The sequence below is a fragment of the Ictalurus punctatus genome, chromosome 1 (genome assembly GCF_001660625.3).
Source record: "Ictalurus punctatus breed USDA103 chromosome 1, Coco_2.0, whole genome shotgun sequence".
Classification (NCBI taxonomy): Eukaryota; Metazoa; Chordata; class Actinopteri; order Siluriformes; family Ictaluridae; genus Ictalurus; species Ictalurus punctatus.
The window spans coordinates 3,752,074-3,772,468 of NC_030416.2; the positions used below are offsets into that span (position 1 = coordinate 3,752,074).

General features: G+C 35.9%; 1 protein-coding gene across 1 annotated transcript in view; it reads right to left on the reverse strand.

The window, feature by feature from the left end:
* Positions 1–3,198: 3,198 nt before the first annotated feature.
* The window catches only part of ddc (dopa decarboxylase), a 28,765-nt gene continuing 11,568 nt past the window's right edge, over positions 3,199–20,395 (reverse strand). The window contains exons 5-14 of the mRNA XM_017486726.3: positions 17,211–17,345; positions 16,706–16,849; positions 14,815–14,881; positions 14,641–14,735; positions 12,707–12,774; positions 10,675–10,751; positions 8,749–8,768; positions 7,742–7,840; positions 5,644–5,745; positions 3,199–4,347 (exon numbers count right to left, since the gene is read on the reverse strand). Coding sequence (XP_017342215.1) covers positions 4,147–4,347; positions 5,644–5,745; positions 7,742–7,840; positions 8,749–8,768; positions 10,675–10,751; positions 12,707–12,774; positions 14,641–14,735; positions 14,815–14,881; positions 16,706–16,849; positions 17,211–17,345 — 1,008 coding nt within the window. The 3' untranslated portion in view covers positions 3,199–4,146. The remainder of the gene's footprint in view (positions 4,348–5,643; positions 5,746–7,741; positions 7,841–8,748; positions 8,769–10,674; positions 10,752–12,706; positions 12,775–14,640; positions 14,736–14,814; positions 14,882–16,705; positions 16,850–17,210; positions 17,346–20,395) is intronic.

Genomic DNA, 20,395 nt, shown 5'->3' on the forward strand with positions numbered 1-20,395 from the left:
TGTTTAACATGTCCTGGCATATTATACAGGGATTAAAGTATTACCATTAATGCCTTCTCTTTAAAACAGTACAAGAACTACAGTGCCAAGTTAAGTGAGTTAAGCTCTGTTTAATTACAGAAAGTTATTGGGAATGATTCATGCTCTGAATTATAGGCAGGAGTTCATCAGTAGGTAATCTGTTATCTATTTCACAGTGCATGCTCGGACCGAGCGTCCAAATGCATTTCCGTAACACATTTATGAACGTGTAAATGTATTCACGTGGGGTCTAATCTTTTGTGCAGCGCAGGGACTTTTATTCAATTAAACTAGGTTTAAAGGTTTAGTGTATTTATTTATTTTTTTAAAAGTCACAAACTCTTGGAATGAGTTATATCGTATAGAATTATCTTTCTTCAGTCTGTACTACATTTACAGAACTGGGGTTCGATGCACTAGATGATGTGTTTTCTGAAATCCAGCTACAGAGGATTGTGTTTAACCAAATACCTGTGTGTTAGTGAAAAGTAAAAACACCTAGACTGTGCACATGAGAAATTCTAAATCTGAATAAATAAATAAAAGTGTGTCCTGCTAAGTATTACTCAATTGTATTGTATTTGTCCTTTCAAGGTCTATTTGAGTTCAAGACGCTTACACGTTTTCGTAAAGTCAAGTGCTCATTTAAGTACTTCGGGGAGAGAGGTAGGTCCTAAAAGTCTCCACCTAGTCTCTCCCAACGCATCCTCTTCCACAAGAAGGACGAGATGCCCCAGCACTGAAGGATTTGACAGTTGCTTTAACATGATTCATCATGGAGACCTTTTGAGAGTCTGATCCTGGGCCAAATGAAGTCTTTTACAGACTACTACTTCCTGAATTCTGGTCATGTAAAAATAAAAAATAAAAATAACACCACCGTTATTCTAACTCATAGTGCAGACTGAGACATGTCAGTAAAACAAAGTGAAATTACATTATAAAAATGTTAACAAATATGAAATTATAGACCACAACATATACAAAGTTATGTAGAGGGATGATCATAAAAACCCAGTTGATTTGAACAGTTTGGTCAGCAGCCATAATAAATACTCCTTTTTTTATTTTATTTTATTTTTAATTTTGGACGTTGGAAGATTAGAATTTTTTTACAGGCATACTTTTTTTGTTGTTTTTTTTTAGTGTTTTTTTTTTAAACCCTTGTACAATCCATTTACTTTTTTTTTTAAATACACAATCTTTAGATAGAATCCAAATGTATACCATGCAATTTTAAGCAAAATAAAAAAGAAAACTATTTTTTAAAAAATCATCTGGATATGTGTATAAAAAAAATTAGACATGAAATGGTTAAATAATTATTTTAATTATACAATAATTATTGTATAAGAAGAATAAAACAGTTTGAGCCCATATGTTGGGGGGGTGTGATATGGCCCATCACTAGTTATTTTCCTATAACAGCATTAAAAAAGACACATAATTTATGTGTCTATGTATATTCATGTATGTGTGTGTGTATATATATATATATATATATATATATATATATATATATATATATATATATATTACATTACACACACACACATATACATACATACACATAATTTGTTATGTGTCTATGTATATTCATGTATGTGTACACACACATTATATATATATATATATATATATATATATATATATATGTATATATGTATATATATATGTATATATGTATATATATATATATGTATATATGTATATATATATGTATATATATGTATATATATATATATATATGTGTGTATATATATATATATATATATATATATATATATATATATATATATATATATGTATGTATGTATATGTATGTATATGTATATATGTATGGTTACATATATTTGTTGTGGGTCTATGTATATTCATGTATATGTATATATATTTGTGTATACGTTTGTCTATGTATCTTCATGTATGTGTACATATATTTGTGCATACATGTTTGTGTATGAATGTATATGTATGTATTTGTATACACGTGTTTATTTACATTTACCGTTTGTATTTATGTATATACATTTATAATGTACACACAACTGTTTGCTATATTACACAACAGCTTGCTATACTCATGTCTGCTTCTCATTTTGCTATAGGCCTACCAAGCGACCCGAGGCAAGACTCCAGTGCCGCGCTGCGCCACTTGAGCCCGTGCACCAATGGGCTTTCTTTTTGGAGCTTTATCCATTCCACAAAGAATTGAGGCTGTTTTTAGAGTAAAGGTAGGCCCTACCTAGTGTGGCGTTCACTAGTTACAAATAAAATGGCCATGGACCTCTCCATGGATACATAACCTTATTAAATGTTATATTTAATATTTACTAACAAGTCATTTTATAATCCTTTAAACGTGCACTACCAATATTTGAATCAAAATGTTCAGTGCACTCCACTCTCTCACCAGCTGGGTTTTAACACAATATATTACTGTAGCCTGAGCTTGACATTACAAGGTTAGTACTGAGGCAGGAAACAGACTGGTGGTTTTACCCCCAGGCAGCTGTTTGGAGCCAAATGTTACAGCTGTCTGTTCTCATCACGGCACTTGGGATCAATGTGAGTGGACGGGTTCAAGAAGTACAGCAGATTAAGGTTAGTGCATCCAGATCTGGCCATATATTGCTGGGGAACATGGGAGAACATAACATATCTGACATGTATTGAACCTTGGCTTCCACCACAAGAATTGCTTTGAATTCATTGTTCATACAGGTTTTCAATTCATAAAAGTAAGATTTCCCAAATAAGATAAGAACAGCACCCCTGACTGGTATCTGCATGATTTTATGTATTATGCTGCTGACACATGATCAGCTGATTGGATAATTGCATGAATTAGCAAATGTACCATTAATATTTCCATTCAACACGTCTGTGAACTCATTTCTTTAGAAACCTATTGATGGATTTATTGGCATATGTTCTATATAGACGTATATTATGTATTCAACTGTAACCTTGGGTTTTTTTTTTGTGGAAAAATTCATAAAAATGGATGTGTCCCAGTTCTAAATAATGCAGGCTTGAATAATAAAGGTTTTATTGATTTATTTTCATATTTTTAAAGAGTGTATTAAAACTGGACCCAATTGTATGTGATCATGCACCTATATATGATCAATATAGCTCATTTTGAGGAAAAAATCAAGGAATACTGTCATGATATTCATTCATTCCTTCATTTATTTATTTCTGAATAACAGCCAAACCCAAATCATGTCCCATTAGATTAAAGCAAGCACCTTTGAGTCTGATCCTTTTCAATTGCGCCATCTCTGAAGATACAGTAATAGGGTTTGTGTGCGTTAGCAAGCCAGACAACAACAAAAATCCAACACCAGGCTACAGTATATAATAACAACAACACAATGACACCCAATACACCTCTTTTATACTTTGTTCCATTAACAACCACCAATAAAGCCCCATCCTAATTTTATATATTGTTAAAATCAATTATAATAATTCGTTATAGACACATTAGACACATTGGCTTTAGGAAAATATAGGCAAGTCCACTACCAAGAAATGGTTTCATTTGATCATTATTATAATTCCGTCTTTGTACATTTCTAACAAACGCAGCAGAAAATTAGGCATTGTTGTGATTTTGGAGCGAACACAGAGATAACGTTAGGTAGCCAGTTTGTGCGTTTTGTTTAGGAAGAAGCAACATTAAGAAAAAAGTGAGGCGTAAGTCCAATCCGAATAATACTTTCCACAACCTTTTTTTTTTTTTTTTTTTTTTTTTAAAGAAGAGACACTTGTTTTCTGGTAGTTCATGCCTGGCAGATTCACTGTAAAGTAAAGAATGCAACACTTTGGGGGTGTGCTGTTAGAAGAAAATGATCAATGGGAGTTACTGTTCTGAGAAACCAGGAAAAACATCCTACGAAGTGCCGACACTGGAGACTCCTCGCAAGAGATAATAAGAATCTAATTAGTAAAGAGTTGTGTACGTTTTTGGTAGTGGACTCAGACATTGTATATAATCCCTTTGCAAACACCGACAGACCTTACACACGTCAAACAAGCAGAAAGGTGAAAAAGAATGGCAGCAGCAGGATGTGTGTAAGAGAGGATGATTAGCGAGCACTGTGCTGTGCCCGGAGCTCAGTGATGGTTATCACAGAGAAGCTCAGACGCCAGCTGAGTGATGAGAGTCCAGGCCTCATGAATGTGCCGTGACTCGGTGGTGCGAGCGCACACGGCCAAGCGCAACACGAACAAACCCGCCAGCTGGCACGGCACCAGGTGGATCTTGCGACTGTTGTTGATCCTCTTCAGCAGGGTTTTGTTCAGATCGTTCGAGCCCTGAGCGAAACGCATAAGGAAAAATAACTTAAGGTTTTATATTAATATATGTATATGTATATATATATGTATATATACATATACATATATATATACATATACATATATATATATGTATATATATATATATATATATATATGTATATATATATATATGTATATATATATATATATATGTATATGTATATATATATATATATATATATATACGTATATATATATATATATATATATATATATATATATATATGTATATATATATATATATATGTATATATATATATATATATGTATATATATATGTATATATATATGTATATATATATATATATGTATATATATATATATATGTATATATATATGTATATATATATATATGTATATATATATATATATATATATATATATATATATGTATATATATATATATATATATATGTATATATATATATATATATATATATGTATATATATGTGTATATATATATATATATATATATATGTGTATATACAAAAATGTTTATTTACATACATGAAAGTGTAGAAAGTATACAAAAACTTTTATTTAAAAAAAAATATATGTATATATATATATATATATATATATATATATATATATATACGTATATATATGTATATATATATATATATATGTATATATGTATATATATATGTATATATATATATATATATATATATGTATATATGTATATATATATGTATATATATATATATATATGTATATATATATATATGTGTATATATATGTATATATATATATATGTATATATATATATATATATATATATATATATATATATATATTTTTTTTTAAATAAAAGTTTTTGTATACTTTCTACACTTTCATGTATGTAAATAAACATTTTTGTATGTGTTTTAGTATGTGTTTACACTGAAGGATTGCACAAATTGGAACACCTGTATACCTGCTCTTTCTTGCAATCATCCACTTTTTCATTGTAGCCTCAGATTCCTGTTCTTGGCTGAAAGGAGAGGAACCTGATGTGGTCTTCTGCTGTTTTTCGCACCATGACGTGTAAACTCTAGAGACTATTCTGATCTTTGATAATAAGATTGACTAAAGCTCTTGATTTGTGTCTGCATGATTTTATGTTCTGTACTGCTGGCATATGATCTAATGGCTAATTGCATGATTGACCAGGTGTATAGGTGTTCCTAATTAAGTAGGCAGTGAGTATATATTCAAAATATATAATTATCGCATGCCACGAAATATAAAATTGAGAACATTGATTGAATCTTTGTATATCCCACCTTCAGTCTGAAGCAGACCAGGCCGAGCACTACTTCAGCACAGATCTCAAAGCGTTCATCTGCTAGCAGCAAACTCTCAAACTCCTTAGCCAGTGCAACTTGCTGGAAAAATGACATCAGGCATGTATGCAAATTTGTAACTAGAAACATAAGTCAATTTGTATGGAAAAAGTTACAAGATTAAGATTAGAGTTAAGTATATAGTTAATTTTCATGTATATAAAGGTCAAGTACAAACATGATCCTAGGAAAAACTAGTGATACAAGCTAGAAAATTATTAACGATATACTCTACAAGTACATTCATTCGTTTCGACACTGGATGGCCGGATATATTTCACAGAACTGAAATTTTACAGCATGTAAAACAGAATTTTCTGAAAATTCAAAAGTATGCGTGAACATTAAAAGGATCAAAAAATAGTGGATGCAAAATGTACTTGTTTTTAATCGGAGTGTCTGAACCCTAGATACACACAATACATTTTGCATTGAAATTACTGTATAATGCAAGCAACGCAATGTTATTATTTTTTTTGCATAGCAACTTCATATCTATATAAAGCAAATATAGTTATTTGCAAATATAATTTTGTTGAGTAACAGTAATGAATACTATATAGGCTGTTTTTATGGGGCAGCAGCCAAAGAATGCCTTTGTTTATTGGTGTGCCAAAACACCTATGTTGTTTGTTCAACTGAAACGCGTTGTCTCCTTAATCGTATTTTAATATAATGTCTTATTAAATGTTTACAGTGAAATAACTACGTCTATAAAACCTAATCAAGGCCAAACAGCTATTAAATAAAGAGTTTGAAACGAATTCTTACAGTTCCCGACTTGTCCAGCAGGCAGCAGTCTCATTCTTTTCTTCGGTGTTGTATTGAAAGGGTACTGCAGCTTTTACATCAGGGACCTCAGATGGTCACAACCGCCGCAAAAGGGTTTTTCCAAGCGCATAAACTCAGCCGTGCTAACGATATTACCGTGACTAAGAACAGGCGTCAGAAGTAGACGAAGTGTTTCCTTAATCTCAGCCAAGCACTTCATTATGAGGACTCCTCTCTGGCCAAACACACTATTTTTAAAATCCAGATGAAAAAAATAAAAATAAAATTAATAAACCTCATTACTCTGGGAGCTCAAGAAAACTGTTCTGATCTGTACAAGCCGGGGTTGGAAAATCTGCACCTTGTCTACATTTTAAAGGAATATACCGAAGGTAGAGAAGATCTACCGCATCACTGACAAACATTTGCACTCTTAAAGGAGCAGTCATGGCCCTATGAGAAAAAACCTTTAGCCCTCAATCTGTTTAGCTTGGATAGGATCCTGGATGAAAAGCATTTGCCAAATGTACAAAAATATACGCTGGGACCCTTTTTTCTCCCCCTCGCATCATATTTATACTAATTTATTTTATTATTTTCTTTTTTCGGATTGTATTGAATGAAATTGAATGAAAAACAAAACTAACTTACTTTCTTTTCATTCATTTTGTTCATTTCATTCTGCAACTGTTTATTATTCGAAAATACAGTACGGTACAAGGTTAGGATGGATAAATACATTCGTAGATCATGCAAGGAAGACCTGAAGTGCCATAAAACGCTATAGCAGGCATGCGAAGACCAATTCGTCATTTGGTTTGGGGACTTGCTAGAATTTGTAAAAGAATCATTATGACACAAACAGTACTTACTCAAATGCATACGTATATATGTATTCCTCTTTAGGAAGAATCTAACAGCCAAGACATCTTTGGTTTGGTTGTTTAGTTTTGCCCTCAAGCTACGAGAAGCCTCTCGACTAAAAATTCTCCTTTAATTTGTAAATAGGAATTCTCTTGGCTATTCTACTATTCGAAGATTGAGCAATGAAGATTTGTACAGGAAAAAAAAGTGAAGCGTTGTAAGTTGACTCTGTACTGTAGCTTTTCGCTAATTGTCAGAAAAGAAATTTGCCGCATCACATAAGGCATGGAAATGCATTTATCTAATCTAGATACGCAAACAACGATCGTCTGGAACCTGACAGGAAACGGGCGTACGGTACGGTGGAGCCGACTTGATTGACAGGTCAGTTTTGGGTCATTACCTTGCGGATGTGCTGCTGCAGGCCTCGGCGTCCGTACATGCGCAACACGAACCACAATTTCAGCGAGCGGAACCTTCGACCAAGTGGGATCTGCCAGTGCTGCGAGGAGACGAGATCAGAGACGACACATGAACACGCACTGGCAAAAGGTTCTCCATTGAACATGACTGTGAAAAACCTGTCCTAATCAGTTCCAATACTGCATTACAAACGAAATCCTTAGAATGATGCCAGATAGATACTAGGAACTCTGTGGTGTGTGTGTGTGTGTGCGTGCGTGTTTATTAGCAATTAAAGACAAATCACAAGCCTGAGCTCAGACAAAATAAAAGTTCTTACTTGTTATGTACTGTACATTTAAACAAAATGCACTTCACAGTAAATGTGAACCTCTATATGTACACTACAACTATTTAAACTATGCTGTTCGCTCTGATTGCCAGGGTCCACTTTTCACACCAACTAAGGAAAGTCTGTGGGTTTGATTTAAAAAAAAATAATAATAATTTTTTATAGTCTGCATTCACCAAGATCTTGTTTGAATTAAATCTAATCAAATTCTGTATAAAACGCTATAACAAACAAAGGAAAAGTGCAAGTGCAGTTGGTGCGTCTAGGCTGTACAGAACCATTTCTGTTGTTGGAAAAGATTATGAGGATTATGAGTGGGATTATGTCGTGTCCTTACATCAGAAATGTGTGTGCACCACAGTGGCGCGAGTTAAAGACGTAAAATCTATGTAACACCCAAACGTTTTAGCTAGGTTCAGCTCTTCTTTTTTTTTTTTGCGTAGGTTTTTGAGATGCAGTTGGACAGGAAATTGTGCTTAAACCTGGCAACCCTGCGTGAAACAGGTATGTGGTAACGCTGAAAAAACTTCTGAAGAATTTTTTAAAAAATCTGTCGCACACCTCTCCTTCTAGAAAAACACACAGACAGCGGACGTTTCAATATACTATTACACAAACTCACACCCAAGAAGGAATAAAGACACTCAAGTACTTACTCTATAATCCGTCACTAATCCTGCAAACAAAAACAAAACAAAACAAGATAAGGGTAAATGAATCAGATCAAAGACGACATCCAGCAGGTTTTTTTCTCTTTTTTTTTATATCCTTTCACATTAAATCAATTCTAGCACCTTAAAGCATTCAGTTTACCAAATAACTTTGGATGATTCTACGCCGTCTGGCTCTGTGAATTCTGAACAGAAAACTCTTTAAGGTGAATTCAGTTATGTGAAACTGCCATTAATATATAAATGATGTATTACAGAGATATCTTTAAGTATGTTTTGGGTGACATTCGGATTTTTAATATATCTGAAAGTTGAAATAAATCCGTATATACAAATCAGGTCCATAAGTATTTGGAAACAAGTTTTCCCAACCTCGGGAAAACTTGTTTCTGCACACAACCGTGACGGATTTCCAAGACACGATTAAAAGTGTAGACTTTCAACTTTAATTCAAGGTGTTTAAGAAAATTACTGCATTTAGGAATTTTTGTTGTTGTTATTGTTATTGTGAAAAGTCATTCCCTTTTCTCAGGCTCAAAAGTACTTGGACAAATGAAATTTAATAGAATTTCATCCCCCCCCCACACACGTTTCAGCTCGTCATTTCAGAAGTTCAGCCTGTTTGACCCCATGAATGTGTTTAATATCATGTACGTAAATGGGAAGAAAAAAAAACAAGCATCCAAAGATCATTATGACGTGTGTTGTGTTGTTGACGTACACTCTGCACATTTTACTGAGGTTTGTGTTCGATCTGGGAAACGGATATACGGAAAAGTGCGATATTGTTGCACCACGGTGTGTACGGTACGTGGATGCTGATGATGTCATCGCCATTACACTCCTTATAAAGCAGAAAACCCTGGAGCGGTGCAGCGTAACTTCATTAGGCTTGTGTTGTTTGAGGTGGGCACGGGCTTTGTGTGCAAGCGATGGATAGGCCTGTGAAGTGTGTGTGTGTGTGTGCGTGTGCGTGTGTGCGTATGTGTGTACGCGCGTGCGTGTGTGCTCGGACAGACACGGCCACCCCTTTTGTCTTGCTGTCAGCGCAATTAGAGGCCGGCTGCAGCTGCACAGCTGTGTGGCTCGCCGAGCTGCTATTGTGCTCACAATGGGAGATGAGCAAAAGGCAGAGCGGAGCATGATGGGTAATTAGAGTGTGCCGTTTCACGGACGGGGGAGAGTGATGGACTAAAAAAAAAAAAATACTAATGTGAATACTGTTTATCATGTATAATCAACCTGGCTTTGCTCTTAGCTCAGAGTAGAAAATACAATGTAGAAATAGCAAGCTAACATGAGTTTATTTACTTTCATCATTTACTGATGTGTCCGTGTTGGTCAATGTAAAGTAAAAAAAGTAAGATGTGTCAGATTAAACTGTTGTCGGAGTGTGCAGCCATGTTGGCCTGACATCATATGCTGAACTCTGGGTTGAGGACACCTTCCTGACTGGGTGTTTTTCTTCCATCCTACTGGTAGCTGTAGCATGAATGTTGTGTTTTGTATTCAAGATACCGGAATACATTTTTACATTAGCACTCACTCCAAGGAACATGACAACTAGGCAAGTGACAATATCTTGAATATGATGAACTTTATCTAGTATTTCCTATTACTATGCTAGAATTCCACGAACAGATAATTTTGCTTCTTTCAAGAAATAAATCCTCAATATTAGCAAAACCAAGAGTATTTCAAGCTTGAAATTTGTAAAGATCTCCAGAAATACATTTAATAATCATATATTCGGCTTGTTGTAATCTTAATAAGTCTTATCTAAATAAAGAATGCTAGATACATCTGATTATATTTAAGATATTTTGACCGGCTAAGATGCCATTATCATTATTGCAATAATAATAATTATTAATTTGCACTGCTAGTATTGTGTGGGTGCAGCAGAAATACCTGACTCTTGGTGGTCATGCTTCAGATAAAGTGGGTCCATCTTAAACGCCCCAATAATATCAGCCCTTCTCTTCACCCTAAATGACATTTCCAACATTTTTCAACATCAGTTTCAGGCATGGTTTTGTTAGAAAAGCCACAAAATAGTTGTTGCGTTTCATTTTCTTTTTAGGACTCAAGAGAAATTCGACTGGTCAGAACAATGCAATTTGTATTTACTCTATACGGCCAAATGTTTGTGGGTATATTTCTAAGGCATGTATGGTATCATTTTAGCACATATTTCATCAGGAACAATTTGGTGACTTGAATAAGGACATTGAGGAAAGAGAATTTCCGGAATATAAGCTGCTCTATAAATTATATTAAGTGTATATAAAGTATCACCATTCCGCCTACATCCTAGTCTTGCTTACTTACTGTTTGGATATATACAGACAGTACATAATTAAAAGATAAATAAAACCTCAGACAATATGCTTAGGAATAAAAGTCTCTGAGACAAGCAAGTAGAACAAATACACCTAAAATTAAATAGTGATGGTACAAATACAAAGTACACAGTCTTATCCATCACGGGATAGTAAGCATCACAATCTTTCCCACACTTTACCTCCCTCTCCTTCTGTCAAGCCACACCTGATTTTATAAAGATGCCAGAGATTCTGACCCTTTCTGCTCTTCTGACCTGCCTGATCCATCCTGATGCCCTACCTCTCATCAACTGGAGGCTACAGCCTGGAGATTGCTGAGGATGGTACCGCTTGATGTACCATAGAAAATAGTTTTGGACCTCAATTCCATATGGACGTTCTCGCTGTGGTTGCTGGGACTACGGTTGCTGCGATGGCCTTGGGACTGCAATTACCACATGCAGTTCTGCACTCAGGTCTCCTTTAGTGAACAGTGGACTAGTTCAACAAACAGACTTCGTATTAAAACCATAATGAACTTTCTTTTACTTTCACACTATCTGTCGTTACCCAGAAGAAGACGGGTTCCCTTCTGAGTCTGGTTCCTCTCAAGGTTTCTTCCTCATATCATCTTAGGGAGTTTTTCCTCACCACCGTCACCACCGGCTCGCTCAATATGGTTAAATCCACAAACTTAAAATCTCTATCCTGTTTTTATGTTTTTCTGTAAAGCTGCTTTGAGACAATGTCCACTGTTATGATAAGATAAGATAACCTTTATTGATCCCACACTGGGGAAATTCCCTCGTTACAGCAGCTCAATTACACAAAAAACAGATAGGAAAGAATACACATTAAATAGGAATAGAATTGAAATAAAGTATCTAAAAATATATATATACAATAGGAAAAAAAAAGAACTAAATTAGTAAAAAAATAATAATAATGGTAATATGTACACTATGGACACCGGTTAAACGAGCTATACAAATAAAACTGAATTGAAATAAAGACTCGCTCCCTCACCAGCCTCTCTTATAGTCTCTCTCATGATGTTAATAAGTAAAAAAAACCCCTGCAGCTTGTCAAGTTACAAAGAACCCACAATTCCTACTGTTTCCTTTCTTTTTCAAAATGCTTTACCAAAGCACTGAAACTGGAGCCTCCTTCCATGAAATGGCAAATAACCATCTTATAGAAAATGCCACCATACATGCTTAAGTTGTTTCTATAGAAATGCCAACATTCAACAAGGGCATGAACTGCTATGATAGAAAATGGACCAATGCCTTCTGACCAATCAGAATCGTGAACAGAACTGTGGCACAAATAAATGTTTGAATTTCATGACTCACTTGTGCACGTAAAACATCACCTTGAAAAAAAAAAAGTAGCCATAATATTAAACCCTAATACGCCTCCTCATGCGCTCGGTCCCTGTCTGTCTCATATCCTGTTTATCCGGCGCTGACAGAGACAGCAGCTGGATTTGTCTTCCTGCAAGATCAGTTTCCAAATGGATAGGAAAGACTAATATGAGTCTCTGGAATCCGCTTGGCGAAATGGGTCTCGGTATGAAACGGAGAAAGTGTAATATGAAACGAACACCACAAACTCACCACATCGTAGAGCAGTCGAAGTTCACCAACATCCACTTGTGAGGATTAAAGTTGAAGGAGTCAGCAAACTGGAAAACAACAACAACAACATATACCTAGTAAATCTGATCATTTAACAAAAAATATGTATGCAATGAATTCTGTTTAACCCCCCTCTCCCAGTACAGTTATACATAAACTGACATAAAATCAGTCCCTTTATGTATTGTTCTCAAGATCCTTAGTAATTACACATCGCGTTCTATGCAAACTAATGTTTGTTTGTTCAGTGAAAAAGTAAATATTAGACAAGGAGTTTTATTCGCCTTCTCAAACACACAAAGACATTTTAATTGATGTGATCTCGTACACATTTATTTGATCGTTCTAAAATGATAACCAACAGGAAGTTGTTGATTGCAATTGGTGATAATTATAAACGATACGCAATCGGGTCAAGAATGGTGATAACGCGTCCTCCTGGCTACCCTTTGTTACCAGTGGTTCCTGTTGCAAGCATAAATGGATGCAATATTGGTTTAAAACTTTAATCAGCTGTCACACCTGCCATCTAACAGGCACTCTCTCTCTCTGTCTCTATCTGTCTTCTGATCTATTTGCCCAGGCGTCTTTTGCTCAATATCCTCTCCATCTGCTGCAATGACGCTAGACTGTGGGTCCGAGAATAAAACCGTGGATGCTATACGGAACGTATGATTGTTGCCATGCGAGCTACTACATCCTATTTGCTTCCTGGCAACCGGTCCCAATACAGGAAACGGCATCGTGCTGTCATTCCAGCTTTTTTTTTTGATAAAGACCAGGGCCTTTTCAGCTAAGCATGGCCTGAACAGCATTGTTTGAACTGGTGCTTATAAACAGGCAGATTTTGTTATGGAGGGAAAAGGAGGGGCTTATCTAAAGGTCTGTATGCGCCTCAGGAAATTACTTTACCCTTATCTCCACAATACTCAGCTGGGTGCCAGGGCAACTCAAAAGCTCTCTAATTTCCAGACAATTTCTCCACACATAACTCACTCCAGCGCACATCGGTTTTGACATTTGAATACTTTTGCTCGTGCGCGCACACGCACACACGTCGAAGGACGTATTGGTCTGACCTTTGCTTGATGGGCTTCAATAGGTAAATATGGCAAAGAGATTTGAACCCATAAATTACCGTTCATATGCATTTGGAGGCGATTTGGATAATGAGGTAGGTATTGGAAACCTGCTATCTAAAGAACTGCTAGCAACTAGCTGAAAGATTAAAATGGCAAGCAAAAGCAAACTAGCAAGAAAAACCAGCCTGGTTGACTTGATGGATGGGCTGCGTTATGTCAACAATTAAATATAGCAAAACTGATTGTAACCATATACCACCACTCACATGTCTCAGGAGGAGACTTTGATATTGGGGTGGGAATCCAGCTAGCCAACAAACTGCTAGAAATGAGCTTAAAAGGCTGGCTAACTAACTAGCAAAAACAACCTAGCAAGAAAACACAAACTAGCAAGCAAAAACAAACATTTCCTTTTAAACCACAGCTGTTTTCCCCAAGGATTATCATTTTGAATATATATTTTTGTAATGAACATGTTATGCCTTTTAACCATTTAATGTTGTGGAACATCTAGGAAATAAGTAACCCAGGTAGGCAAACTAATTTTGGGTTAAGGTTTGGGTGCCAACATTCAGCCAATAGCCATTCTGTCCTATCACTTACGTAATAGCAACTATAAACACTCATTCTCTCATCAGTCTCTTTTCACTTTCTCTTGGAGTTAATAACAACAACAACAAGAACAACAACAGCAACAAGAGAATGGAAAGTGCAAAATCCTGAAGACTTTCCCATGAAGGAAAACCTACTGGCAAATATACAAAGAGCTGACACGTCCATAAATAAAAATTATTTAATAAAAAACCCATAATAAACATCTCCATATCTCACCTCCACGCCATCCAAGAGAGGTCGGAACTCAGGACAGATGAATGCACTTCCTGCGTAGGCAGCGTCAATGTGCATCCATATCCCCTCTGTGTTACCTGTGGCAAAAGACCCTAATCACTGTGACTGCAACATAAAACCAAACGAGAGAACAGACAGAAGGCCACTTTTACTCACATATGGGTCCGAGCTCAGTGATGTGGTCAAATGCACATGACGCAGTCGTTCCCAGTGTGGCACAAAACTGGAGGGAAGGAAGGAGGAATTTTATAAAGAATTAAGGAATATATGAGAAACCCTTCACAGGTGTCCATTTTATAAATAATATACAAACTGAACTGAACGCTTTAATACACTCTTCCATGCCAATTTCACTGAAAGACGTCAAAACACGTTGGTTGTCTAAAAACAACTAGGTGATTATTACATTTCATTTTCATTTAATTATGTGCATCATGAAAATAACAAATTTGACCATGCAGTATACAATGGAAAACGAGTACTCATTTTGATCCTAAGCATCGTCCATGCGAGACTCTCTAGTCCGATCTCCTGAGGTAAATGTCAGTCATGGTATTTGACTAATCCCTCTTCGTGCAACTGATCACTGCTCACTGAAATAATCACTGAAGAATCGTTTCCTTCTGTTGGATAACTTTGCGTCCTCTCATGTTCAACTGCTTTTATTTCTAGCAAATTTCTTAACATGGGTAAATATTTGTATTAACATAAAAAAAATTCAACAGAAGAGACATAAACTGAGCAAGTTTCACAAATAAAGAATAAAGGGGTGGGGGGGGGGGGGTCAATATTAATAGGAACAGTCAGTATCTGGTGGCCTCCAGCTACTTTAAGTACTACAATGCATCTCATCCTCATTGGTCAATTCTTGCTGTGAGATGTTCCTCCACTCTTCCACCAAGGCATTTACAAGTTCTCAATTACGTCTGGAGGGACACATGGTCACGTGTAATTTTCCACTGCAAGAACGATCGGCTGTCCTTCCTGTCTCCCTGTAGCACCGTCTCAGGCATCTTACATTACAGACATTGCAGTTTATTGCTCTGGACACATCTGCAGTCCTCATGCCTCCCTGCAGCAGGCCTATGGCATGTTCATGCAGGTGAGCAGGAACCCTAGACATCTTTATTCTGGTGTTTTTCAGAGTCAGTAGAAAGGTCTCTTTACTGTCCTAAATTATTGTAACTGTGACCGTAATTACTGCCTCCCGCCTGTAAACTGTTCATGTCTTAAGGACTGTTCCACAGGTGCATGTGCAATATTTTTAATGGTTCATTGAACCAGCATGAAAAACATTATTTAAACCCTTTCCAATAAAGATCTGTAAAGCCTATTTGGATTTTACAAAATGATCTTTAAAATCCCGTCGCCTGAAAAAGGGACTTTTTTTTTTTTTTGCTGAGTTCATTTATTCGTATAATTTACAGTACAATCTGAATCTATTAGGTTTATATTCATTTTGCTACAGCGCATAACCGACAATTTGATCAAATCGTAACGTTTACGGCGTTAGAAAAGCACTCTTAGCTAGCACTAGAAAATTCGCACCTGAAAATCTTATTTACACCAACGTTTTTACAGCCACACTTCTGAAGATCATGTTATTTACAAAATGTTGTTTTTTTTTTTTTTGTGATTGTCGCGACCAAAAATTCTCGATTTCTCTCCTGCTTTTATCAAAAAAGTTTTTTTTTTTAATTGGCGGAAATGTTCAAATCGCAATAATATCTTCTGCAATGATGTTTGTTGGTAAACGAGACCTGTCCGCTGTACTCATGTTCTCCGCACGTGAAAAGAACAGAACAGGGCTTTGGCTGAATGCATGTTGTGATGATGTCACATGACACGTCTTGGCCCAAATCTGCAAAAAATTTGCGGTAATATTGAAAGAAAAAAAAAAAACGCAAACTCCTCCAAATATTGCGGAGTTAGCTTGATTTTGCGTCGAGTTCCGCGATTGCGCAAATGTCTTTGTTCATTAGACATCTTAACCGATTGTCTCTTACTGTATATGGGTGGATTCGTACAGGTTTGCCTTTCTACTTACATAGAAGGGAATGAGACCTGCTGCTTTGTCCTCCTCAATGGCTTTCCTCATTTCCTCGCCCCTCACGGCGAACTTGCCGTCAGTGGGAAGTTTTTTCATATTCACGCCTCCTATTAGACCTGCTCTCTCCACGGATGAATGAGCCTGTGGGGTGAAGAACATTCAAAACTTTCCAAACCATTAACGAAAATATTCTCCTGACCAGAATCCCTGACAAAAATACACACACATGCAATGTTTTATTATAAAAAAATATATGTAAATTAAAATAAAAACCCTTTTCTATCTAAACATTCAAAACATGTACGATATACCTTGATAATGTATCTTTATATAGAATTACATGTTATTAACGCATCCTGGTTTGGTCTCTGTGAGGAAAGGGTGTGGTCAGGGTGTGGTCAGGGTGGAGTTCAAGCACGAAGGAGGTAAACAAACCAAACCAGGAATGTTCTTGGACATACTGTATAATTCTTTCTGTATGTGAATTCACACAGGCTCTGACCTGGTTTGACGTGTAGGCTACTAATTTAGACATGATGTGCACTTCGGTCCACTCAGGATGATCAGCTTGAACATGTTTCACGATTCTGGTGCGAGCGGCAAGAAGCGCTACTAAAGTTGCTTCACTAGCAGTTCCCTGCATTGCAAAAAAAACAAAACAAAAAAACAAAACAAAGAGAGAACCAGGAAGTGTTACTTAACATCTTAAACAATCCTACTATTAATTCATACAAACGGAAAGCGTACTGAAACAACAGAGCTACCACAACTACATATTGGGATTATTATTATTATTATTATTATTATTATTATTATTATTATTATACCCAGAAACGCTAGCCTTGCTAACCCATGAAAGGAGAGCTAACAACAACGGTGTTGAGTAGCTCGCATCCTTTAATTGCTACGATAATCAAACGAAACCAACAACTGTCTAATATGTTAAATACTCACATATACATCATAAATTTCTGAGTAAGAAGATGGAACGTTTAGAATTATGGAAAAAACAAAATGACTGCTTTATCCAAAAATGCTAGCCAGAGCGGATTAGCACATTGTCACATGATCCCGATCCTATCTGATAGAATTGACATTTATTTAATAGATATGTTGGCATTATGCAGCCTTGAATATCCTAAAGTTTAATTTAAAGATGCTGAAACATAATTTCCATGTCACGTTTTACATTTCAGGCACTTTTCACATGCGGTTTCTTAAAGTCAGAAGTCTTTTTTTTTTTTTTTTGCCCATATTTTCCATTTATTTTGTCATTTGTATTCACATGATTTTTCATGATTGATTTAAATTTTGCATGATTAAATGCGAATTGTGAATTTAAATTTTTTATTATTATTTATTTATTTACAAATAATGAATTTCTTTTCCAGTGATTTTCTCATCATACGTTTATTTTCACATGAATTTTTTTAAAACACATGATTACTGTGTGATTAAACTGAGACTTTTAACATTCATTTGTGTGATTTTAAAAAATTATTATTATTATTATTTTACACATGATTTATTCATTTCCAAGTGATTTTGTTTTTGGAAACTTTTTCATTTTATACACAATTTTTTTAAATTAATCATTTGATTTCACATGGGTTTAATTTATTTTCACATGATTTTTTTCATGATTTAAGTATTTTCAAATATGATTTTTTTTTTTTTTTTTTACACGTTCATTTCCTTGTGTCATGATTTTTTATGTTTCGTTTTCCCCCACATTTCCAAGGACACAAGGCCCCCCCCCACCACCGTGATCACAAATCTCTCATATTATCACACATGAAAAACAGATGATCAAATGGAATGCTTGTGATTTTCCATAAGGTTTGCTATAAAATATCTTAACAACGATAACCTTTATTACATAAAATGCCTCACAACTTTTCAGAGGACTTATTCAGCCATGATTTAGAAATGATTCAGTTTACACACACAATTACATCTGAAAAAAGAAAGAAAGAAATATGAGGATGTAAAATATTTATGATGGTTTTTAAAATCTTTTTTCACGTACTTTTGAAAATTATTATTATTTTTTAAATCTTTACACTTGTTACACTTGTTGACGTTGGACAGAATTTTGAGATTCAAACTTAAAGCCTAATCGAGAATTAGTCATTTCCTGGTATTGATCGCTGATGATTAATCAGCAAGTCTATTACAAAAGCACCAATGAAGAAGGTGAGTGTACACACACACACACACACACACACACACACACACACACACACACACCAATTCTCCATCAGTAAGTTGGGAGCTGCACACAATTCAAGCACCACTGACACATATTGAATTAGCTGGCTGTGAGCCAGGCCTTTTCTTTGATCCCTCTCTTTTAGCAAAAAGCACTCACGCACGCACACACACACACACACACACACACACACACACACACACACACACACACACACACACACACACACACCCCTTATTACTACAGCAGAAGATGAGATGAGCACTGCTTTGTGACACTAAACCTAACAACGACGTTTAACTATCTACAATCAGAGTGCTTTCTTTAGTAAAGGTTTGATCGAAGATTTTTAACACCCGATTCCGTTTCATCACGTGTGAAACACATCCTGTGAAGCAACATTGTACAGCTATTGATTCCAGGAACAACTGGCCTACGTTTGACTTCAGGTGAAATTAAATCAGTCACCTATTATAACCGGGGTTAAACCAGAAGGTGTTGATTAATTTTCTGCAACAGCAGCTTGGACTTAGTACTACCTGGTCACAGGTTTATCTTCATTATCATTTCAGCTTGTTCGCAGGGACTGGTATGGTGGACGTTCCACTGCTGTGGTACAACAGTAATAAAACAAGTTGTAATGATCGGCTATGATGATGTCATGTGAGGTCAAGGGGCGTGGTCGCCGCACTGCTCTCTCTCTCTCTTTCTCTCTCTCTCTCTCTCTCTCTCTCTCTCTCTCTCTCTCTCTCTCTGTGACCTCCACATTGTGTGCTGACACACGGTCTCATGTTAAGGTACCATTTTGGGGATGTTTTACTCGATTAATCCTCTTTTAATGACCGACCTATAACCATGCGTAAGCCTATGGTATCCTTCCATGTAATAAACAAAGTACAGCACTTTCACTTTGTGTCCGGCCGAGTTATATTAACTTTCCTGACAAACCCGTGAGGATCTAGCCGGATCCTTACAACGTGCGGGACGTGCCGTTATAGGAAAACAATGAACTTCATGCTGGTAAACGGAACTCTGCTTCTCTTTGGGTGGCATCTCACCATCCTGCCATGTATTATTTTTCCTATAAAGGCATATTAATTACAAAAAAGTATGCCAGCTTTGTTGATTGCATTAGTGAATTGGTTTGTTCAGTAACAAAGATTTCCTTTATTTATGGAAGTGTATCGTATGGAAATTGTTGATACGATTTTAGGACCTTCATTTTAAAGCAAAGCTATGTAAATCTAAATCTTCATTTAATCTGTCGAGATTAAGCATTTTTCGCCTCAACAATTACGGATAAAATTGTATGGACTGGTTAAAAGTGGGGCGGACGGTGGCTTAGTGGTTAGCACGTTCACCTCACACCTCCAGGGTCGGGGGTTTGATAACTTTGATTCCCACCGTGGTCCTGTGTGTGCGGAGTTTGCATGTTCTCCCCGTGCTGCGGGGGTTTCCTCCGGGTACTCCGGTTT